General features: G+C 38.5%; 1 protein-coding gene across 1 annotated transcript in view; it reads right to left on the bottom strand.

Moving 5' to 3' along the window:
• Nucleotides 1-3,752: 3,752 nt before the first annotated feature.
• The window catches only part of wu:fc17b08 (mucin-4), a 32,466-nt gene continuing 10,147 nt past the window's right edge, over nucleotides 3,753-26,071 (bottom strand). Inside the window, exons 2-7 of the mRNA XM_053333343.1 lie at nucleotides 21,355-21,420; nucleotides 20,406-20,485; nucleotides 19,932-20,052; nucleotides 19,343-19,660; nucleotides 19,121-19,220; nucleotides 3,753-10,435 (exon numbers count right to left, since the gene is read on the bottom strand). Coding sequence (XP_053189318.1) covers nucleotides 5,668-10,435; nucleotides 19,121-19,220; nucleotides 19,343-19,660; nucleotides 19,932-20,052; nucleotides 20,406-20,485; nucleotides 21,355-21,420 — 5,453 coding nt within the window. The 3' untranslated portion in view covers nucleotides 3,753-5,667. The remainder of the gene's footprint in view (nucleotides 10,436-19,120; nucleotides 19,221-19,342; nucleotides 19,661-19,931; nucleotides 20,053-20,405; nucleotides 20,486-21,354; nucleotides 21,421-26,071) is intronic.

The following is a 26,071-nucleotide window of genomic DNA, read 5'->3' as shown; positions in this document are numbered from 1 at the left end:
TAAAAAAATGTAAGGTATTTGTAACATCACTTAATAGTGAGTTACGACAGTGTTTTCCTCCTCTCCGGCTCAGACATTCCTCATTTGCTGCACGAGCTGGAGAGGTCAGAGCTGGGATGTGTGTGAGATTTAACACACTCTCTCCCACAAATTTACCTTGTAATTACCATATCACACTTTAAAGGCTTCTGATTGTTTTCATGTTCATTTTGTTGAAGTGCTCTGTTGTATTTCTATCATTTTAATTTGAGAGATGTTTGCCATAGAGGGATGTCCGTTGCGGTGTTTTTAGTTCAACAGAGTTCAAGTAGTCAAGCTCAACTGATCATAAGCTACTGTCAAGCCAGAAGAAATAGGATGAAGTTTCCTGCGTGTGTATATCATCCTAGATCTGTTTGAAGAGGCAACTGTGTGAAGCAATACATGCCTACTACTGACAGATAATAAATGAGAAAGGTTTGGACATTTAAATGTTTGTCAGTTCTGACTGGCTATCCACAAGAAAAAAAAGGAAAAAAAAGAAGAAACGGTGCCAATTACAGTGACCACAACAGTCATACCTGAATGTATAAATGTGTATAGATAAATATGACCTATGCTTATTCATGAAGTGGTAACTTTTAGCTGTTATTTAGTTTCCAATGTAAGATATAGAAATCACATACTGTTTTCTAAGTGACAGTTCATCAGGATGGCTGAAGGCATTGTTCTCTCTGAAGATTGGGATTGTGTGTTTTTTTCCATTTTGCTGATCTAAATGTTAAAAAGAAAAAAGAAAAAAAAAAAAAGGCTGCACATCCCAGATCTCAGCTCGGTACAATGCCACATCACAGTGCTCCTACTCATACTGCTACCCATGTTAACTTTGTTTTACATGCTGTTGATGTGATCCCAGTGGTGTACAATAACGTTAAAAGAAGATCTCATAAAAAGGACACTAATGAACAGTCACTGTAATTCTTAGGCTGTGTGCCTCGTAAAGGTGCATATTTAGTCGAATGTGGCTTTCTTTTCATGTCTCCTTTCCTTCCTCTGCACTGATCTGTACTGGACATGTGCATTCAGCTTCCTGGTAGACATCTTAGTGGTGCTTGTGCTATATTGAGATGTAATTCAGTTATCTGACCAGAAACACAGATTTTCCATCCTATGAACTATATACATAAATATGTTATTGTAAGCAACACAATGTCTCTGTTGTATTGAACTGGTGCAAAAACTTAAGAAGTATCCCTGGTTGGGTTCTGTCTGTTTGCTTTTTTTGTTACAGGATTGATGGTGGGATTGAACTGAAAACTCCCAATAATGCTGAATGTATGTAGTGCCACCGACAAAATGTTTACCAAACCTCCACTCTTTTCATTAATTAAACTTAAATGTGTGTGCTTTTAAAACAATGTGTTGTTTGGTTTTTTTTTGTTGTTGTTGTTATTTTACAAAACACAAATTCTTCAAATTTTTAAGGTAACATAGATGAGATGTCCTTACAGTAATTAGGACAAAATGGAAACAATTCCAAAATCAACTGGGCAAACTCCATCTGCTGATGAAGATAATGTGATATTAACAAAATCTCCAGAACAGCAGTTCAATAATGAACTTGGAGGACTAATAACTTATAAGTTATTGTTTGTAGTTCATCACAGACAAGCCCCCATCCAAAACTGGAGAGTTGACCATCAACTGGGAATATACTGCATACCAAATAGAGCTTTAGTGGCAGTTTAGTCAGGAAGACTGTCTTTTGCATGCTGAGGTCTGTAGTTTGTATTTCTCTTGTAGTTCCTATCCATCACACATCCTCCCTCATAACTTCCCTGCTGTCATTGCAGTCTTTTTAAATAGTCGTCACTGATTCATCCGTGCATCATTTCATCAGTCTCATCAACCTTATCAGTCTCAACAGAAGCCATCAGCCACCACCACCATCAGTGTCTGGACTCCATGGGGTGACTTATCTTGCTGCTGCGGAGGACTGATGTACATCGATTACAAAATCTCTCTTTAGAGTCTAAGTACCAAAGACTATTGACAAGACTTAATCATCAGTATCATCTGTATAATAAACTATTATTCAGCTTTATTCTCCTTCACTTGATTTTTACCAAAAGAGAATTGATTCAGTGCAGCAGATTAAATGATTAATGCTGCTTTCTTGGACTAGGTGTGTTTTCACAAAGCCGAGTCCAAGAAAGCAGCAGAACAGTGTTTTCCTTTAAGACAATTATTTTTCTGTGGCCCATTTCTACAGGTTTTTCACAACCTGCAACAGTGGGACATGCCAAGTGCCCCTCCCTGTTCACAGCCGCTCCATGTAATTATCTACATGTATAGTTTGTTGCCAGTCAATTAACTTATGTCCTTGTGTAGGCTATATCAGGTAAGGTGATATGATGTGTCTCCACTCTGATATGTCCCCGAACAAGGCTACCTTGAATGCAGCATAGCATCAGCAGGGACATTTCCCCCTTTGAAATGCAACGGCACAGCACAACCTGAATTGATTTCAGTGCTGGTGCTGAAGATGCTTGAAAATGTGTGATGACCAACTCCAAAGATAGATTGTTTCATGACGTATGTATCATATGGCATGAAAATGCTGTAGCAGCATGTAGGACAATGTATCACATACATATGTATCCATTTAGGTGAATGAATGAATGAATGAATGAATGACAGATGTCCTCGTGTCATATTGGTTTTGGTGATAGGTCGTCTTTCATTTGCTCTTTTTTTCTGCAGGGACTGAGGTGATGGAGGCCAACTGCTTACCCATCTGTCCCACAGTGGGAGCTTCCCGAGAGCCGTATGGCAGGTTGTGGCAGGTCCCTGTCATGTGAAATACCTTCATTGGCTAGGTCAAGGCGTTTCACAAATTTGCCACCGAAACACACAACACCAGAGGCAACACGCAGTATATATTCATGACTAAAACTTTCTGTACGCGCCAATTCTTTTGGTCAGAGTTATGAGGCCGTGCTTGCACATGGTTGTGTTTTATAAATCTTAGTCTGGGCGCACATGGAGTATCCTCATTTCCACTCCCGTAATTAATTTACTTAATGAAGACATGCGTTGAACCAGTAGTTTTCATATCTGCTCCACCAGTCTGTTCACCTGTCAATGAAACAAACGGGAAATAAAAAATGCCGCTTTACCCATTGTGTTTCACCTGCCGGCTGGGGCGCTCCTGGTGAGTTTGCGTGTTCTTCCCGTGCCTGCGTGGGTTCTCTACGGGTGCTTCGGCTCCCCCCCCCCCCACTGACCAAAAACATGCAGCTCAGGTTAGCCGATGATTCCAAATACCCCGTAAGTGTGAATGATCACACAAAAGCAATTTAATTAATGTTACCTCAATAAATATACCTTTGATTGGAATTTCAAAATCTCACGGTAAACGCAAAAATATATATTGTATCAGTAGATACAGCTGTTAATCGACATAAACAATATTTTACTAAAAGACTGTATTTAATATCCACCTCATCACCTCACCTTCAGATTATTTTCATAACTTAACATAACTACAAAACTGACAAGCCAGTTGATGTGCAGAACTGAGAAAATAAGGCACAATTCAACTATTCCAACTAGCACTATATACACTATAACCTAATTCTTATGAAGCATACTGAGGTCCCCAGTCCTCACTGTGCCACTAACAAGACCTTGTCGGGTTCGGTAGTCTACCTCTGTCTGGTAAAAGAACATTAAAAAAAGACACAAATGAGTCAAGAAACCAAGCATAAAATTCAAACATCTTTATATCAACTCCAGCAAAAATACAAAGTTCTTAAAGATGTATCATTCTTGGGATTACCACAAATAAAGCAGTTATTTCTTTCTAATATACAAAATCAAAAATATTTAAATAGCAACTGTAAAGAATAAACATGTTCAAGTCTGATATTTGGTGGGCTGTTTTAGATTTGCTAAATTCTTTAGCCTACATGGAGTTCTTAAATAACAATAAAAACATGACAGACATGTTTTGCATTTACAGATGATTTACCCTCTAAGGAGACATGACCTAAATTAAAAAAATAACACTGTGCTAAAAATGGTATTTTTCCTTTGACAACATACTAAAGTCAGTTACTGCTACTGTGGAAGTAGAGAAACTTCACATTATGAGAACATCTGACAGTCAATGACAATAAAAAATAACAATTGAATAATAAAACTGCAATGTATTTTGATACACAACTCAGAAGTTTGACTAGACTACCCCAAAAACTTAATATCCTACTTGTGAATAAATGAAGGGAAGGATTTTTATCAGCCTGTGATGTGCCATTAATGCTAATCAAAGAGGCCATAAACACCAATCAGGTGTAAACACTTTTCAGGCCTGTGTTGTTCAGGAATATTGTTGCCAAAGTGATACACAAACCACTGTCCCAAAGTTTTCTCGGATGGTTTTGGATGGGCACTAAACGTGCATGCATAGTCTTGAATGGGGTTAACATTTTCAAAGATCAGGGGCATAAATATAAATCTGGATCTCAGTTGGTTGGAAGGCAACAGCTGTATTACAAGAGTTGCTCAAATACATCTGCAACTGACTCCACATTAACAAGACTTAACACATGCAGAAGCAGGTAAAACACTCAAATAACAATGGGCATAATGGTCAGAAGTAACTGCAGAGGTACATCAAGATGAAAACTGACCAGAAACTAAATAAAAAATACAAACTTTTGTCATGACACATACAGAGCGCACATCTGTTTCAACAATTTCTGACACTTTTTTTTAAACATCTATTACAACTATAATAAGAACAATTTCATGTTAATGCTCTCGGAAAACACGCATAGAAAAATAAAACTGTCAGGTATGCCTCAGTCAACATAAAGAATTTACAGATGAAGCACGAGGCACACGCTGTGCGGAACGGAAACTATTTGCACACACCCTCTGTGAGGCAAATGAATGTTGACTGCCTCTCCAGTAAACTGAAAGCTGTTACAACTAGAGGACAGGAGTTTTCACATTTAGCAACACATTCTATAACTTTACACTTCATAAATAAGGCACCTGGTCACAACAGTCACATATTCACAATGTTGTGATTGGAAGACAAGCTGGAGATACAAACCGCTGACTTTCCTTCTCATATCAAGGTCTGCTCTGCAAGCTGAACCTTGATATTCTCTGTTATTCAGTAAACGCAGTGCATGCTATTATCCAAAACAACAATTCTATATAAAATGGCAAAAAAAAAAAGAAACAAAACAGGATGATGAATGGATTTAATGTCACCATCACAACAGCTGGAAGCTTGATGTTTGTTATTCTTACTTTTTAAAATTAGGTTTTGTTATCTCCAGCCATGTCGTAGAGTGCTGAAACATATAGCCAAACAGCAAACTACATCTGCAAGACATCATGTAGGACTTGTATGTTCGTCCCTGAACACAAAGCAAATGCTCAGCAAACAATCACATTTGCATTTTCACACCGAAGCTTTACAAAAGCGTCAATGAATTTCAAAATCTGGGTTCCTTCTTCACACGTTTGCCTACTGAAAAAAGGTATCCTCTGAAGAGTTTGGTGAAGGCTACAAAATAGATACTTCTGGTCCTTCTGACTATATTCCAGATAAAAGAAATGAAATATCACAAAATTCTCTAAATAAAGACAATCTCTCTCTTAAGGTCCATTTTATTTTAGGTGTGATGTCCTGGTGCGTTTAGCTGGGGTCTCTAAAAGCTCCTGAGCTCTCTTTGTTGCACTGCGCGGCAACATGGCTGCCTGACTTCTCTTTGCTAGGGCTTTTAAAGCCCCTTTTCTGGTCGACGTGGCCTCTTCAGCTTTTCGGACTGATTTAGGAGAAGCATTTTGTAATGTCATTGACTTCTTAGCCCTCTTTGATGCAGTCAAAGGGGCTGCTGCCTCCATTTTTCTCTGGGATCTTGTCAGTACCTGGTCAGGGGAGGTTGGAACCTTGACATCAACGCTCTGCTGTGAAGTTTCAACAGCAGACTCGGTACCTTTGATTTCAGTGACTGTACTTTGTGATGATTCCTTTGTTTGCACTTTTGCAGCATTCGCTTTACTCACACTGGACTTTTCAACTTCTGCTTTCTCTGCTTCAAGTAGTTTTTTGTAAGACTTCCTTTTAGATGTGTTGACAGGATTATGTTCGGACATTTTAGGAGAACCTAGTCGTTGAGAACATCTCTTTGGCGTCTCTTTTTTAGTTGTATCTCTTGGAGCTCTACCACTGCCCTGTGCCTTGACTGCCCTTTCTTGATGCTTTGTTGCTCTTTTGCCAGGCAGTCTTATCCTTCTCTCCATTTTTACTGCACGTTCTTTCATTCGTTTACCGACAGCCAGGGGGGATTTCTGTGCCTTCAGAGGTTGTTTCAATTTGGATTTGGATGCAGATTTTGGGGTGGTCAGTCTTTTCATATTGTTTGCTTTGAAGCTTTTTGAGGCGTCTTTCAGACTAACTTTGCTGGTTTGATGACCCTGCATCTTCCCTCGGATGTTAGAGTATTTTCTCAAGATCCTTGCACTGGCTGGATTTTTTGATTTACCAGAAGCTTTCTGGGATTCACCTCTTTGCACCCGAGCTTCAGCAGACAAGTGTGACTTAGTAAAAGTCTGAGTAGTACTGGGTAGTTCTCTCCTCTCTTTCCCTTTGAATGCATTTGCCTCTTGCTCCAATGCTCTGGCAATCAGTTTCTGACTCTTGGGGTTGCTCTTTACAGGAGAGGCGATAGCAAATTTTTTCAAATGTTTCTTTAAGCGCTCTGCCTGAAGGCTTGGAAATACCCCTTGGGAGGTCCCTGATGTACTAGAGGAGCTGTGGAAGCACAGCTGGGTTTCTGAAGGAAGACGTGTATTCACTTTCTTGACAATGACAAGGGACTTTGTTTCTGTTGATTCAAGAAACCAGCGACAAATACTAGTAAGATCAAAGCCTTTCATGAAGAGCATTTGCACTGGTGAGTATCTCTGGTGCTCTGAAGACTTTGGTTTTCGTGCCCTGCGTTTACTTTTCCATATAGCTGCCTGTCTGTCTGATTTGTTTTTGTACTTTGTCGCTGGCTGACCCTCTTTGTCCATTTGCACCCAGCCTTTCTGCATTTTATCATACCTTATGTTCAAGTTTGTAATTTGTTGTTGGTGTTCTTCACCAGTCAGATTCTCCAAGAATTTATTAGCAGTCTGTTTGAGTGTCTCAGGTTTTGGTGTAATGACGGGGATGGCGAAGCTGTGGGGCAACACAGTCGATGCAGGTAATGGAGGGTGCCTCATCTGAGCCTTAGTTACCCTTTCTGGCATTATTCTGATAGGTGAACCTATGTCACTCTGCTTTCCAGCTACAGAATGAGAACTGATAGACGGTGCAATCAATCTTTGTGATCTCAAAGTCAATTTCTTGTTGTCCAGTGGTGATGACTGATAGGACATTTCAGACTTACTGCTCTCACTCCTCAATGGCATCCTTGTCGGTTTGTCTGGTATGGAAGAACTGCTATCATCTCGACTAGCAGACTTGTCTTCTAAAGTTGTTACATTTGGGTTCTGATGCAAAGCAAAATCACCCTCCTCTGCCTCCTTTCTGAGAGCCCGTTTACCTCTTAATGGCATAATCTTTGTTTGCGTTTCAGTCTTTACAGGACTTTGATTTTCTAATGGACTTAATGCTTCACTGCTAAGCTGTTGCTTCTCATCCTCACTTACATCTCCAACCTTTGCAGACCTTAGTTTTTGTTTGGCCTGAAATCTACTTTCTGTCACAGTCTTTTGTGTTTCCTCTGAGGTTGTCTCTATTGATTGAGTTGTTTCAATGTTTAATTCCGCAGTTGTCTCTGGGACTGTGCTCGGTTGGTACTGTTCAAGAGTTGCAGGGGGAGATGATGTCAAAAGAGGAGGAGAAGGAACAGGAAGCTGAGGAGAAGAAACAGGAAGCTGAGGAGAAGAAACAGGAAGCTGAGGAGGAGGGGTGAGGGAGGAGAGTTGCTCAAAAGATGGAAGGGCATGGGTTACAGCAGGTTTCGGAGGGGATACGGAAGTGACAACATTTGAAGAAGGTGGTGATGCAGGAGTGCCAGCTGGCTTCTGGCTGGTTGATCTAAGTTGCCGTTTGGGCTCGTTACTCTGGGGGGAATCAACTGGCTGATCAAAAAGGACAGGCGATCTATCCTGATCTCTCTGAATCCTCCTCTGTTTTTGGCTTTGTTTGGTCCTTGAGGGGAATTTAGATATTGGGCTTGACGGTGGGATTGATGGTCCGTCAGACGATGGTCCTGTCTCCTGTGAAATTGCAGGTGTATTCTCAATAGATTCTACATGTACATGTGGTTCAGGTTCATGTTTCTCCAAATTCCTGGTTTCAATGGCTGAATCAACAGAAATCTTGTTGGGGGTATTCTGAGTTGATTTCACTGGGCTTTTAGTGGGCGATGTGCTGCTGTTACTTGATCTACGACGCAGGCTTCTGTCAGAGGCTGATATAGGTCTACCATTAACATAGCCCACAATCACTGTTTCTTTTTGTTTTAACCGCTTTGGCTGAGGGATTGCAGAACCTCTTTTTCTACGCCAAGGGGGTAATTCCTTTAAGAGTGTGTCAAGTGTCTTTGCTGACACATCATTATTATCGTCATTACCATCATCTTCAGTCTCTAGAGCCATAACACTGCTAACAGTTTCAGCTGTTTTAATTTCTTGCTCTCTCAACATCTCCTCCTCTGCTGAATCTGTGTTGTTGGACTCTTCTGCCGCTCCGAAGACATCATAGAGTGTCTGTGTTTCTGGCTCAAGTTCCTGAGGTTGCTCTTCTTGTATTCTCTTCCTTTCAGTTTCTTCTGTCTCTTCCTCATCTTGATTCAATGGTGATGGGGCACTATTCTGTTGGAGAACAGGCTCAGTGCTCTGCATTTTATCTGATGAAAGCTGTGGCTCAGCTTCTTCTATGGTATTATTCTCCAATGGTTTTACTATTGTTTCTGACATTACTTGCCCAATATTTTCATGTATGTCCTCTTGAGGCTCAGACTTGTTATCTGTTTCTGCCTGAGCAACACTTTCTTCACTTCCTGTTTTCCCTGAATTTGCAGCTGTATCCTTTTCTACATCTGCGCTCATATCCATTTCTCTGTTCACTGTTGGAGAGCTTCTTGGAGATTGAGGAGCAGACTGCCCTTTGCTCTGACATTGATCTGTCTGACTGGTTTCAACTATAATGTCTACTTCACTGGCTGCTACCTCTACCATATCTCCTGTTCCTGGTATCACCCTCTCGTCTGACTCTTCTGTTGACATTTGTTGATTCATTGCCTCCCTGCATGCTCCAGCAAAAGGCATATCCACAGGTGGAACACCTTCAGGCTTTGAAAGTATTTGTTTTGGGGTGACCAATGTGATCAGTTCTGGCATTGGATTAGGGCAGTTGCCCCTCCCAGCCAATGTGCGGACAGTTTTTAACTCCCATATTTCATCTGAATACATATGTCCTCTGGTGCTTTTTCTGGCATTGCGACGTGGGACCATGTTGCGTTGCTGTTCCTTAAAACACTCTGTAATTGGTTTGTCAATATAAACAATGTCACAATGGCCGAGATCAGGGTCAATCATTCCCCTAAAAGAGTCCCTGGCCTGATGTTCAGAGGATGCCTTCATGGTCTTCCTGGCAGTCCTTGGAGAGTCTACAGGAATAGCCACATGAACTGAAAATGGTTTTGCTGGTATCTCTTTGGCATTACCAAGAGACTCTCTCTGTCTAGCTTGAAGTGTGTGACTTAACTGATTGTGTCTTTTTACAGAAGAGCTGAGTCTAGCACTATGAACCTCTGTTCTGCTGGATGAATTGGAGTTACCCTGTCTGTCATCCAAAGTGCCAGAGTCAGATGAAAGAGAGGCTGTGAGCACACATGACAACTTCTTACCAGCAGCAACATTGCTGGTCTTCATGATTTTCATCTTAAGAGGTGCATAATCACCATGACGGTTGTTCTCTGCATCCACTGGACTAGCAATGGAGGTGACCAAAACCGGGTCACTCCCCGACCCTGGGCTGCGAAGATCCAGAGCAGGGCCAGCAGTAACAAATGTTTTCAGTGAAACTGCAGTGTCTGGAACTGTTTTCATTGCACAACTGCTTGGGGTAGAATGGGACATATCCTGGACTTCTGATTTGGGAGTGGATTCACTGGGAAACCTTAGTTCAGAGCATGACTTCTCAGGGGTGACTATGCTGGATTTTGCAGGTGAGTAGGCAGTTCCCTGGATCCCAGAGGTAGAGTTACAGGCTTGCTGTGTGTCGGAGGATGTGAGTGCCTTGACCTCCGTCTGTAGGAAGCTTATGGCATCAACTACCTGTCTTTGATGGTGGGGGCAGAGTTTGGCCATGAACTGTTCCAGTGTCGAGGTGGACTGCAGGTCTTTTGCCTTTGAAATATGCAGTTCTGGAGATTCACTGAGGGGAAAAAAAGAACAAAACAGTTACTGAACATGCAGAATAGGTGAAAATGGTTCATACTATTTTTTTTGTATGTGATTATTATATTTATGCAGGAATGTCCCTTCAACTCTGTAAGTCCCTGATAAAAGCGTTAAAGTTATGGAGCTAAATGTTTGTGCGAAATGATTCACAAATGTATTACAGTATTTATCATTGCATATTTATTAGAAGAATAAGTGATTTTAGAAGTGAATCTTCCATCCAGTGAACTTGACCAATTACACTGTTACAGCTAATACATTTTCTTTGCACAGTGGTGTTTTTTTTTGTTACAGTATACATCAAGAAATTTTTTCACATGCACAAGACATTTAGTAATGGTGACCCTCTTTGTTTAAAACAAGTCACTTGTTTATCAAGAGCAAATACATTGGGGGCCAATATAGATTACATCAATTTTGTCACGTATTTAATGACTGGTGCAAAGGATAACAAATACAAGTGCTCAACAACTTAAGACAAATTAACCAGTAAAAGAAAAACAGTAGCATTAAAATACAGGCGTGGCAGTACATATGCAAAATCAGTAAGTCTAATGCCTGTGAAGTGTTCTTCGTGCTGTTGCAAATCTAAATGAATTAGGTAATTCGTTGGTGAGCATACTTCTGTGTTTTTGGCTAAAGTTGTGTCAGTGAGGTAGGTCTATTAAAAAATCCTACGATACCTTTGGAGCATTTACACTATCACATTATGCCAAAAATATATTTATATTATAATCACTCTGAAAAGTTAGTTTTATTTGTTAAAAAAGTCCTGTCTTAGCTACACTGAGGTCTTATAACAAGGAAATGACCAGAAAAACTAAACCACATCTGGATTCCTGAGGTGGCCCTTTTAACAAATAGCATGTCACAAAGCTATGTTGAGTGATGAAAAAGAGAAATTGCATTGCACACAGTGTGCACTACAGAGCGGAAAAAGTTAAATGCTATGCTAATTATTTAAAACCCTCTGATAATAACAACCTGACAATACATGTGTATACAAATTATACTGCTGCATTGCCAAACACCAGGCTACTAATATGCTGACACATTAAAGCTGACATCCATGATTTTTAAAATGTTGTCACCTTTGCAAAGATGATGGAAAAACAAAAATCAGCATGAGTATGAAGGCTTCACTCAGTGTTGTACAGCTGAGCAGGTAACTTAAATGTGGATTTTTTTTTTCGTTTACTTCTTTGAAATTCTTTTTGCATTCTCCACTAAATGTGTGGACAGAAGAACAATATAGTAATTAAAAAACATTACAGATTTCAGCTTTAAACCACATTGGTTAATACAACCTTTGAAGTGGGAAGCATGAAAAACGCAATACATGTACACTAAGTGAGCAGAGTCCTAGGACTTTTGTTGAAATTTTCAGGAACGCAGTTTTAGGATGTGTTACATGAGCAGTCTTTTAAATAAAATACTTCCTTTTTGAGGCACTGAACTAGAGAGAAACATGTTAAAGAAATACCCCATTAGTCAACATCTTAACCTGCAACTGAGGTTATTGATATTCACTGTGTAACAAAGTACAAAAATAAAAAGAGCGAGTGAAAAAGTAAAAAGATGTACTTTTGGCTCCAAACATAAAACGATTTGTACAGCATTCCAAAATATCTCAAATGTAGTTTTTAGAGATTAAAAAATAAAATTTTGAGATTAGAAAATAACTTTTTCTGCAAGTGGAACCTGACCTTTTTTTTATTTGTTAGTTTTTTGCTAAGCTCATTGACTTCACATCCCTGCTGGTAAGGTCTAAAGAGTAAAGAGGAGTACCTGAATAAAGAGTGGTAAGTGTTTCATCCCTGAGGGTTTCGCTCTGTTTTACTTAGCAATAGCATTGCAGTGAGGAAATGACACAAAGTACATGCCTTTTTCTTACAGAGTAAAATAACTGATATAAAAAGCAGAAGCAAACCAAATTATACCTCAATTCCACAATATTTCACAAGCACACAAACATTGAAGTGTTAACTCATCTATGATGTTCGTCTGTACTGTACATTAGGTATATCTGAGAGTATTTTATCATACATGTTCAGTGAATCATTACCCATATTATCAACTGGTTTAGAGAGATGTTTTGGGTTCACAGTTCATCTTTTTGACTCCACAGTTAATACACCTACAACACTCCAGTATGTTCAATAAAACAATCTCAAAAAGATAAACTTCACCATATACAACCAACGTCCCATTGTCATATCTAATTTAGCCCAATCATGCAAAATACACCCAGTGTCATTCTGTTATACATTGTAAATGTTAACTCAAATATATAAAATCTGTACATATTTTTTATGGACACTCTTTAGTCATTTGAAGAGCAAAATTATTAATCCTGTCAGTTCACAAATATTTTTGCCATGTACATTATATTTACCAGCAAAAGAAAAGAAAAAAACAACTTGTGCAATGTGAAGTAAAGGACAATCTTAAAGGTCATCCTTTCATATCTATCATGTAAGACAGTTTAATCTTTTAAGCATTATATATGTATGTGTCTATAAATACTTATGCAAATGTTTTGTATTATTAAAGCCATTTACATTCATGGTTACTTAAGTGATGATAAAACTATTCATTAATAAATATTGATTAATAAATACTGCATTTGCAAAATAACTCCTCCCCAAATATATAATCAGTTTGTAAGGTATGTAAGGGGAAATAACTCACCTATTTAAAAAAGAAAAAAGAAAAAAAGAAACAAAATGATCTCATCACCAACTATCTCAACATCAAGAAGCATCTACACTTCCTCCTTCCCCTATCCCACAAATAAAAGTAATTATAAAACATTAAATAGATCACTACAGAGATACATTTAGATAATTACATGTGGTGAATCTTTTTCACAGATTTTCTACTGTCATTTCTGTGACAACTCATTTTGCAAGCTTTACTGAAATCAGTATCAATCCATCTTTCAACAATAAACCTGTGTTGGGTACATGACAAACTGCTACATAAAACAGCTATGAGAACAGTAAACGGTGATATGGATATTCCAGATGAGGTAGTTGACCATTAGATTTGCTACAATAAATAATGTGGAGCCCATATTCATATCTTACCTATCAATAAACACTAAGCACTTGTATGTATTCATGTATTCATGAAGATGCATTAGACACTGAATGAGAAAATAAAGCATGACTTATGAGTAATGCTGGATGATTGTCAATGCAAGAATAATTTAATCTAAAATGGATCAGTGAATAGGTTTTTACCTAATGTAATACCTCTAGCTAAAGTGGTAATTTTGCTTTAGTTTTTGAACCTATACATTAATATAGGTTACATAATATTTCGTGAAATTGTATAAGAATTGACATTGATTATGAGTTAAAGGTTTGGCATATAAACATCACTAATGGTTAACCAAATAATGAACATTTTTACCTTAGAGTGAGAGGGAATGCAAACCATTCTAAATAAACTAAAACATCCCTGCAGTGAGAGCAAAGAGTGGCAGTGTACAAACTAAACAATTAAATAAGAAAAAAGCTGAGCAACACATTAAGTTTAACATCAAACATGAAGTTATTGTTACAGTGCTATGTTACTTCTGAATCAACTCCAACTTAAAAACGTTACAAAAATGCAGACATTTTTGTAATATATGACTGCAAATGTTAACTGTCAAAAGTTAAGCAATAAAAATAAAAAAAACATAAAAATAAAACATCTAAGCAACACTGTGTACTTGTTAAACGGATGCAAGATTTGCAAACAGATAATTACCAAGATTTGCTACAGCTGTGTATCCACCTGAAAAATGAATAATGGGAATAATCCCATATCCTGAAATGTCCTGAGGTATTAGGGATAATGCACACCGAGGTGTCCCCGTAGAGCAGTAGAATGGATGAGGCAGTGAACTCCATGAAACAAAACATGGACTTCTCTCCATCAAGTAAACCAGGCAAAACATTTAATGCATCTTACCTAACCTTCTGTGTAGTAATATGAAATGGCATCAACCTGAGCTTTGGTATGGCTACTCAAAAACAGAACGATCTCAAGGAAGTGGCTGCCTCCAAGACAAAAATCTTTCTATCAATTTTTAAAATAACTGCAAATACCCAATAGCGTGGTTTTAAAATTGCAGGGCCGTAACACACTACAAACTTTAGTCATCACAGTTTAATAGTCTTATCTTTAGTCTTTTAAAAGTCTGGGCTTGTCTGTATCTGCACAAAAGGTCATTTGAACCAATAAAGGTTAACTCAAATCAAACTTAAGTGGACTATCAAATGCAATGTAGCCTGAGATAAATATATTCAAGTATGTAAGCCATTTCTCTTTGAAGTACAAATACTACTGCCAGAAGGTAGCCATCACTTTTCCTCTCCACAGGAAGAGACATTTATTTTCATTGAATGTTTTGCCTTAATAGCTTGACATATAGCTGGGGTCTGGACTGAGGCATGATTGTAACGGTAGCTAACAAGTTAGCTATCATAGCTAGATAAAACAGAAAACAGGCAGCCTGTAAGTTAGGCTCTTTATACTAATATTGCTTGATAAAGTTCTCTTTTGTGTTTTTTTTTAACTTCAAGAGCTAAAAGTGTCTAAAAATGTCAATATAGCACCTAGACATTATTTAGACTTTGACAATAACATAGTACTATTGTACTATTTACTTTAGAGTACTGAACTTATTTTTTGTTAACCAGAAGTACACATTTTCAAAAACTTAAAAAAACAAAAACAAAAACAAAAAAACATATTTTGGATATTATAGTGTTTGGAATATTGTTTGTCCTTACATCTCCGGTGAAGTGCATTTGCAAAACAGTGACAGACACTTTCACTGTCATCCACAAAGAAATAATAGATACAATAATTTAGTCTAAGTATGCTTTTACCTATATTTTCAGGGCCTACATACAAAGTTCCATTAATTGTATTTTCACTTTGAAGATATGACCAAGTGCTCTGAGCAGTACTGAGAGAAGACACTGAGGGGCGCCACTTCCTCAGCCATGATTTGATATAGCTCTACTGAATACATTTAAAGAGCCAAGAATGGTCATCTTCAAATCATGACCTATATAAATAAAATAAAATTAATTAACAATGTAGTGTAGTATTTTAAAATTCCTAACAAATGGCAAGGACTTGAAAGGTTTAAGATATATGGCCATATATACACATTTTAATGTATTAATAACAAAAATAAAGTAAATAAGTTAATAATAAATACGGGTATTTTGATTTAAATGTTACACACATCTATTAAGGTTTTATGGAAAAACAAGTCCACATCTTCCACTGTCTGGCAAATGCATTATTTCATCATTATTAGCACTTTACTGTTATATCACTCATTTGGTGAGAGACTCCCATCATGCAAACCGTTCCCATTCTCTGTGGATGAACTCTCTCTTTTCTCAGAAACAATATCCTGGAAGTTTTGGAGCTCTTTAGTCTCGAGGGATCGTGAAACTCTCTGCTCCTCTAGCTGGCTTAATAGCCTCAGCTTCTTTTTGGGGGGATGTTTCAAGGTCCCCAATCGCTCCTTAACTTTGTATTCCAGGGTGCTGTGTGGAATGCCGTAGATTGTTTGGGCTTTAGACACACTCATTTTCCCACCCATTACCACCACGATCGCCTCCTCCAGCAGCTCAGTATTGTACTGTCGGTACCGCCCGCGTTTCTTCCTTGGCTGTTTGTTAGCTAGATCCGACTCTGAATCCAGGGGATAGTTTCCCCCCAAGGCTTGGCGGTCGGTGTCATAAGGCCAGTATTCCTTCTCCAAACCTGAGCCATCAAAACCTGCAGTGCTCTTTTTCTGACTATGCCTCGGCAGAATGGAACGAAACTTCTTTCCCAGACCGTTCTCACAAAGTGAACCTGAATACTCTGTGGAGAGGGAGTCCCAAGATGGTTCTGCTCCTGTGGCCAAAACTCGCACCTGGGGAATCTTGAGGTCAAAAGGTGTCTGAGAAAGAGAGAGGTTGTCTTGGCAGGCCTCCTGGAGGTTTCCTTTACCATAGGCCAGTGACTTTGAGAAAAGCCCAGCAGCTTCCAATAACCTGGGTATGTCTTTAAGATGCTCACTAGCCTCACTGTTGGTTTTGAGTTTGAGGAGGGCCCCAAAATGAGTTTTGGAATTCCAGGAAGCAGATCCATTGCTGAAGAGGTCAGTGGTTCTGGAGCTGTGGTTATGGCTGAGAGGTGACTCTGGATCGCTCTCCAGACCAACCTCCTCTTTGATGTGCAGCGAGTAAGCGAGAGGCGAAGGAGGCTTATAACGGGCAGAGTGGCCGATATTCTCCCTCCTCCTCCCATCATGTAGGCGCCTCATAAACAGCCCGACCTGTCCGTCCGCTCTCAAGGATCGCCTGATTGGATGGAAGGAAATTGGGTGTAAGCAGAGCTTGCACAGTGCCTTTTGTCTTTTCTAAAGGAGGATGGGTTGGGGAGGGGAGGATGTTGGCCACTCCTTTATTATATGACCTTGCTTTGGTAACATCACTATCTTTTAGAATAACAAACTGTGTTGTTGTGTGTGTGTGTCTGAGTATATGTGTGTGTGTGTGTGTGTGTGTGTGTGTCTTTTAAGAACAAAAAAGGCTCAAGTTTGACAATTGTTTTTATTTGCTTTCTTGATGACTGTTTACAAATGTTGCATCAACATAAGAGGTAAGAAACAAAATGGAAAGAAAGGGCAAAGAAACCAAGAAAATAAAACCAAAGAAAAAGGAAAGGATAATACTGAGTACATAAAAGGTCTTTGTATTCCAGTGGCTCAAAGCATAGCCAGAAAGAGGAGGGTGGGGATAATTGTCACTACTGTAAGGCAGTTTGGCATGTAGCTGTTACGCAGGGCACAATAACTATGAAATACAAAATGACTAAAGCAAGTATAGCTCTTGACATTTTGTGTGACGTTACCACTGAACAAGCACAGCAATAAAAGAGTAAGCCAGCAGAGGGTTGTTGTGTTTACCAAACTCAAAGCCTGATTAACTGAATGCGACCACACACAGAAAACAGAGTGCAACAGTTAAGTGAGAAACAAAACCTGTCTGGTAATTTAAGAATAATCCAAAATAATTGAGATATTTTTTATTATTATTATAATAATTATTGTTGTTGTGACTTCATCTCTGATAGAGATACTAGTGCATGGACATTGTCTGGGTCCAAATAGTTGTGGTCAGCTCTGATCTAGTCCTGAATCTGAACACAATGCTGATCTGACAGCTCAACAAAAAATATCCTAAATATCCCTTTACAATCTAAATAGCTTTATTTTATATTCTTAATATTCAGATATCACAATGAAGACAATGTGCATGCGGCACATTATATTCAGTGTGAAATAAAAATCAGAGGCAGCTTTACTGAATTAAGAAAGATCGCTTTTAGATCCTATCAGCTCTAAAACGCAGCACAAGTAGAGAATGCAAAGCCAGTAAATCCTAATCAAAATACAAAATAGAACACTATTTAGATAAAGATATCGATATACTGAGAATCAATTTTTTTTTTCTGCGACAAATACAATTAAAATGAGAAACAATCCTCAGATTTGCGTGAATGTTTTCCAAGGGTATGTATATTTTCAAGGATTTGGTCATTGTTATTATGCTCTACAGGACTGAAAGGCATGAATATCGATTGAAAATGACCCATGTTAACAGCAAAGTAACGGAAATACAGGCAATGCTTATGTTTTGGTATTGAAACAACCAAAATGCAGTCTATCCTTTGTAGAGGGAAATGACGTGCAACTGTGAAAGAATTCACTTTAACACCTCGACTACTGAATGACTCCATTGTTGAGAATCTCTTGAATATTTAAAGCCTTACCTAAAATTAAAATTGAGTATTGACTTTCTGCTGGATTTATTTAGAGCTTCAGTCCTCAAGCAGTCATTTTTAGAGGTTTTGTATATTCTGGAATCTATTACAGTCGTCTACAGTTATAAAGTTAGATTTTTTGACAGAAGATGTTACAAATTGCTCACCTTGCATATAGATGCAAAACTATTAGTGAGGCTACAAGTCCTGAAGTGAATCATAGGTCATAAAACAAGACGCTGCTTTGCCAAACAATGATGAGCAGAATGCAAAAGCAAGGGCTAGCTAACAACAACAGCCCTCACATTCATAGTAACAAAATACTGCCCATTCAGCTGGCAATTCCAGGGAACTGTGCAACAAAAATTAACGGCCGGTAGTTGCATAAACCTACACTCTGCATGCTGAATTATTTTAAATGGCAGCATGATAGAAAATGAGCTCCACTTCATCTTCCAGGATGCTCTGGAGTAAGGTTTGAGAGAAGGGACAAGATGCAGATGGTAAAAACTTCTTTCATGTTGCTTTGTGGCAGAAAACATTTCTGTTCGCCTGTTTGTTGCCGATCATTTTCATCAAGCCATCACATGGCTGAGTGACCTCTAATTTCAGGACTTCAATTTGCAGGCCTCAGCTAACAGCCATGCATTGACTTCATCACAAGTGACTTGAACCACTCTATGTCAAAAAATCCAACCTTTCAATCTAATTTTGCTTTCAATTTTTCATGGTCATCCTAAACTATAACATAACATATCCACAGACTATTATAACATTGATACTTAAGAACTGGAGACCAACAACAAAAAGATGCAGAAGCTTATCTTACCCTTTAAGTGTGGTTGTGGCTGGAGAAAGGCATGGACTACGGAATGACGGGTTACTGCCGCTACAGCGATTCTTTTTGATAGACAAGTCAAGGACTCCGTCTGTTTAAAAAAAAAAAGCAGGTAACAACATTTAGATTACATGTTTACTTAATAACTGTGCCATTGTAGTCGTCAGTCCTGAATAATCTGCTCTGTTATTGATGTGTTTGAGTTCACACTACCTTGTTCACTGGGCTCAGTCAGGGGCTTCTTGATTGTGAGGTCAAGAGGAGCATCCTGGTCAGCCATGAGGAGCTTGCTGAGGACGGGGTTCTGGTTGTGCGCAGGCCCCGCAAGTGTGGCAGCAGGGCTGGTTGGAGGAGCTCCTGAGAGCAAGGGTGGGGTCGGTAGGCTTTGGTCAGAGGGTGGCTGGGGATCTGAGCAACTGTCCTGAGGGGAGCTAGTTTTTGAGGTATATTCGGCAGCAAACTGTCGGATCATTCTCTCCAGGATCTCTCGAGCCACTACTGGAATATGTGGGTCCGAGAAACTTGGCACATCTGTGAAGGAAAGAAAAATACAACGTTTACATCTGAATTCCTTTACGGAGCTATATGTGACCATTAATAAACATTCACAGCCACATTGTAAGATTATTTAAAAATATAATCACATTTGGTATCCCTCCTTTCTAAAGAAAACACATACATGTTTAAGTTATTTTCCATTGGCTAAAAGTCATGTTTCATAAAGCCTACTAAGCTCATTAGTGTCACAAGGCAAAATACTGACACAGTAAACTTACTTCATCACTGAGACAGAAAAACTTACCTTTTCTGCTGAGGACTGCATGGAGAAACTCCTCAGCCTGTTGTTCTAGTCTGCTGATTGTGGTCTGATCTTTTTTGGGTGTATCTTCAAGCCCCTCGTTGTTTAGGCCAATTAAGTGTTCCTGTCAAACAACAAAACTGTTTAGCCAGGATAACATATTTAAGTAACACGTAATTCTGCAAGTTATAAACCCTACTGGACAACCCTAATGGATTAGAGAGAAAAGGCACATTTATTGTACTCCGAACATCCATTCAACCACACATCATCTACAGGACTCCAGATCCAAGTCTTGCAGTACAACTGAAATTATAGCTTTGTCTGGACTGTGATCTTTGTCACATATCCTATGTTCTTCTGCCAAAGTTACAGTTTGAAATGATCAAAGCCACAAAATAAAGCTATTTTATAGAAGGTCACTCTGATACATTACCAAAATGTAAAGGAAAAAAAAGAGAAAGAAAGAAATCTTACCTTTACTTTGTCTCGTCTCAAACAGCAGAACAGACAATTTTCATCAAATGACCAGTCAGACACTGCTACAGGCTCTAAGTCTGTGGGCACAAAACAGATAATAAGAAATGAAATACAGTATTCTGAGTGGTTCTTAGTTTTTCTTAAAATATATTTTTTACTTCATAACTAACAATATATTGAAAGTAAGCATTTTGTTTCAGAAATAAACTAATGTAACAAGAAAATCACACACAAAAACATAAAAGCTCTTCTTAAGCCTGACTGACCTACATATAGCACATTTGTTTCAACGTTCTGCCTTTTTCTTAATTATTAATACCATCTGACCTAAACCTCCTGAATTCAGTCTGACTATAATATTCCCAGACAATGTGATTCTTCAGTGCACAACTTAACAATTGTGCTTCACAGCAGAAAAGGAGTGAACAGATCAAATTAATAGCATTAATGGGTGGGCCACAACAAAAGTGTTTTGATTTCTTTCAGTCAGAGTGACTGCATCAACAATTTATTGATTCACTTCAGCTTCATTTTCATCAGTCTCAACTGCTATTATGTACAGTCTTTTTAGACTCTGACAGTCCTCCATTACAAATGTAATGAAAACCCATATAATGCCCACTATTGTCTCACTAATATAATGCATTGTAAAAATGTCTGTAGGACAGTGTAGACTTTTACACTGGCCCTGCGCCATCCAAAACACCAACTTAGTAGGAACACAAGGCATCTTCTCTTCTGCAGCCAGAGGGGCAGCCTTGTAGAGAGGAGTGAATGTGGAGGGGTACCAGATGGTACAATGAAGCAGCATTGTCATAATGACCAGATAACAGATTACACTCAAACCACAAATTCTCATTCATGTCAAAATACTCTATGTTCACCTCGTGGCCACTGTCATGATACAAAAATCTGCCCTACTTAACCAGTTTGTGAAATTTCTTACCTTTAAAGAATTTGAGGTCTTCGACGAGCTCTGGATCACACAGACCTTCAAGAATGCTCTCAAAACCTGAGGAAAGACATGACATTCAATAAATATGCAGTTGTCAGTGATTATCATAAAACAGCATACTGGATCTTTACATTTTGACCAAACACTGGTTAAGATTTACTCTTCATTAGCACTGAAACCAGCAGAGCTTCAATGTATCACTGTTTAAGATAACCAAACCTACCCAGGGACCCAAATTACTTTGTTGTAAGAAGAAGAAGAAAAGCAGTTAAGAGTCTGTACAGTATACTGTACATAATTGACATTTCACGTGATAATGTCTTATCCATACAACCAGGCTCATCTTTGCCTTTCTATTTCATCTTGACAACCCCCTTAAGCAACCCCCTGCTTCTGTTAAAACACATACTATCAGCTTTCACCCCAGGTTTTTACTTCATCTGTAAATACATGCACACCATCCTGCTGTTGCCAAGCAACTGAAGCACCTTCAGAGTTGGGAATGCTTGCATGTTGTGACATTAAAAAGAAACCGCTAGAACAAGACGGTGATGTAAAAGTATCGTATAGAATTAAGCACCCATAAAAAGGGTCATGAATTCAACCAAAACCAAAACCACACAATCTGCTGACGTTTTCTAACACTATACATTCAAGGAAGTTACAAAGCAACATCTGCAATAGCAAGAAATCCTTACCATGTATACAGGCTGAGGAAAATATATGCATTGCTAACAGAGACAGTGGTATGCTACAGTCCCAGCTGTTTGTACTATATAGTGCGTTAGGCTGCACAGGATTTCACTTAACAGTGCATTAACACAATATGCAATGTCTGCTGACTGCCGCAGGGTCAATATAACCAATTCAAAACCACTACATGCATTAAATCAACCGCTAAAGAGGTCAGAGGTAACATCTGTCCACTGAACCAAATCTCAAATGAGTGTGTACTGTTCCACATCTTCTAGGCTAAAAAAGTCACTAATAAAACAAGTCTGGTGAGAAATACATTAACACAGCAATGCTACAAAGCTACGTAAAATATTAGTACCCCTAAAATTTTAAAATCTTTAGAACCTACATGAAAATGTGGTGAATTCATCCAACAACACATCACAGTAAAGGCTTACTTACTGTATCTCTTCACAGATGAGAACCAGTGAGGAAATAATCAGCCCTTATCATCCACTCTCTTTCTTAACTCACAGTGAATTCAATCAAAAGCTGTCATCTGTTAAAATGCCCTCTCTCCTTCCCTACAAATCCCCACCCACTTTTCAGCAGCCAAACGTAAAGAGGGAAAAGGGAGTGGGGGGTGAAGTGGTAAAACACAGCCTTGCCTATAGCAGCAGCGTGACTCTGTTTCTGGGTTAGTGCACAGGACTTCAGCTGAAGCTATCCAATCCTATTTCTGAAATATTTCAGAGGCAGGGGGAGAAAAGTAGGTCATCCACTTTCGTTTGACAGAGCAGCACCATGACATCAAACTACTCTTCAGGAATGCAGTTTAGGGCATTTAAAAATGTGTCATACTGTAACACCATGACTTTGAGGCAATATTAACACAGCAAACTGGCATAATGTGGTGTAGAGGCTGACAAAGAGAGCCTTTACACTCACAAAACCTCATTTGGGGAGCAGCAACTCAAATTTAGAAGAGCAAGCTGCCTACATGTGCAATAGATAAAATATGCATGCAACCTCTACAAAATAAATGAGTGTATAAAACAGTAAATAATGGCCACACTTAAAATGCACATCAACCAGCAAAGGGCACGCAGTAGAGTGATGTTTTGGTGCATTTTTATTCCAATTTATAGTTACAACACTAACTTTACTCCACTAACAGCAGTGTTTAGCTTTTATGGTGTATCTAAAATTTCCTGTTTAAAAGTAACTTTTACCAATTAATTAGGTTGAAGAGGGAATTAGGCCATCATTAAGATGCTGCTACCATGTGGTTTGAGGAAAAGTGATCAGATAGCCTCCAGATACAATAATAAGCACTGGGTATAGAGGTACAAAGTGATAATGAGAAAAAGAAAAAAGAGCCCAGAGTTCCATGTCACTGGGCTTAACACCTAATGATATTAAAAAATTATCAACGACTAATGAAAAGAAATCAGGTTAAAAAGGTTGGTAATCTTTGTAATCATTCGCTGCCAAAATGGGAAAAACATGCCTACAGTGACAGCATGTCATTGAAGCTCATTAGAAAATGTAGTCCTTTTATCCAGAAACGCTAGTAACCGTCTTATCACTTGATTTTTCTCTTTTTAAACTATAGGACAGAGTTAGTCATTCATGTTGCTCATCCAGCTATAGAACAGTATGGCGATTCAGGACAATTTTGCTATTTCTAGCCTTTGTTTACTTGTTTTTTATTTACTCCAAATACATACTGCAGCTTGCCCCTAGGCAGTTTAGAGTGAAGGCACGTCTTAATTCTGACAAATGGATGCTGAAATGAAAAATGAAATAATATACTGAGGCTTGGCTGAAACCCAGAGAATTCAGCTTTAGTCACAAACACATTTTTAAATGTTCTGAAGAAGAAAGTACTTTTTAAACATGAAACAGGCACTATCAACCAAAAAATAAGTATGGTTCTGTTTATCCAGCAAGGCTAAAACTGACATTATAACCACTGTAATTTCACTTTCAATATAGTGAGGACCTTATATCTCAAGCAAAAAAACTAGTAGTCTGTTTAAAATGTGAAATTAAAACCATATTAATTAACTGAATTAATCAAAGTCAAATCATAAGTTATGATCGTATCTTTTAAGTGTAATATTAAGAAAGTACTGTCAATGTAATTTCCTTTTTATTCATGTCACAATTTCATTTATTTTCCTCTCCTATGACCAGAGAGCCTTATTCACAATTTTGACCATTCTTTCCAAAGTATACTCTCACAGCCAGATTTTTTAAACCACCAAACTGCCAGAAGCAGACTCAGCTACAAGAACAAGTAAACAAAAGGAACAAGCAAGACTATGTGATTGCACTCCTGCACCTGAGAAACCTGCCGTACATTAGGACATCCCTGCAATTAGCTTTAAGCCAATGCTTTCCATGCAGGAAACCTGCCGACAGGGGGTAAATTCCTCCTGGCCAAGTGAAAATTTCAGACCTATTAACACTGCTGTAATCACAGTACTATAGTTGTTCATCTTAGCTTTACATTTTTGAGCGTCAAGACTACTTTATTAAATAAATGGCTAAATGTAGCATCAGACACAAACCTTGAGCATTAACCAGTCAATTCCACACTCTAGGTTTAAGCTTTTTCATGGAGTTTATGTCCATTCATGGTGAGCAATAACTCTGGCCAATATGCCTTAGTTTTCTTATGACCTACTTCTAATACCTAATCTAATATCCCATACAGAAAGACAGTGACATGGGTCAAACTTGGCATTGCCAAGAATGACAAATAATTTAATGATACTGACGTTAAAATGTAATTTAAAGGGGACCTATTTTGCTTTTCTTTATTTTCACTCAATAGATGATGATACAATGTCAGATCTTCATATTAAATGTGGCCAAAGTGTCAAATAATGAGGTACATGTATGTAGAAGTAATCCCTGCAAGCAAAAGGCACCGGGCTAGAAACTTGGTTTCCAATTTTTTTTTTTCTACTTTCAACCTGACGTTGGCTTGGGACTGATTCCTTGGTACAGTCATCAGCTTTAGGCAGCGCCAGAGTTCACTGCTGTGCTCCACTAACATTATGGTGATTTCCCACTGTTTTGGGAGTAGTCACTCTGAGTCTCAATTTGAGTCAAGCTTACACAGCACAGCAAAATAAAATAAGTAGTTGTAGGTACACTGGTTGTTTGCAGCTTTTTATCAAACATCATAATCACTGTGGCTGTTTCTGCTTGCTTTACTCCTTCCTGCATTATTTCTGATCTGATGTGCTGAATAAAGAAATCCAAATATAACTGCTTTTTAGTGCTGCTAATGTGGTGAAGAACATGTTTCTTCTTCACAACAAAATTCACCCATTAATGGGTCATTTAAAAGTTTTTTATTTAAAGCAGTGAAGCAGGAAATGTGTTTTCATTGGCAGTAAATTAACACAACTCTGATAGGACTGCCCCTTGATAGCCTTCTGAATAGCTGGCCAGAGTGGGTCTTAAAGAGACAGGAGCTAAAACTGCCTGTTAACAGACATGCTGAACTGAATGGCTGTATAAAAGGCCATTATAAGATATATAATTAGTTTTATTAACTTTGTAATGCAAAGGTACTCTAGTGGAGTCCAAAAATAAAGAAAGAAAAGGAGAATTATAGGTCCCTTTCAACCAGCTTGCCACAAAAGGGGATGTGTGCGCTCATGTCAAGTAGACTTGTGTCATTCACACATCTGTTGTCTGCAAGGTTTTTACCGAAAAAGAGGTGGGAAGAGAGAAAACACTGAAGTGTGTGACACCCCTCCCCACCAGCACTTAGAAAGAGAAATCCCACAGAGCTAGGATCAGCTTAACCTTCTTACATTCTAACCTTAATTTGTGATGTACATCACTGAGAATTGCATATAATGCATGATAAAACCCTCTTCATGGCTTATTTCTGGCACTATGCATTACGTGGGTACTGCACTGCCTGGTAGTGTAGCTAAAAAAAGCTTACACAAAGATGTGACTCAAAACATTGACAAATGTAAACATTTATACACATGTGACCTGATTT

The sequence above is a fragment of the Scomber japonicus genome, chromosome 14, assembly GCF_027409825.1.
Source record: "Scomber japonicus isolate fScoJap1 chromosome 14, fScoJap1.pri, whole genome shotgun sequence".
NCBI lineage: Eukaryota > Metazoa > Chordata > Actinopteri > Scombriformes > Scombridae > Scomber > Scomber japonicus.
This window is presented reverse-complemented; position numbering and strand designations above follow the sequence as displayed.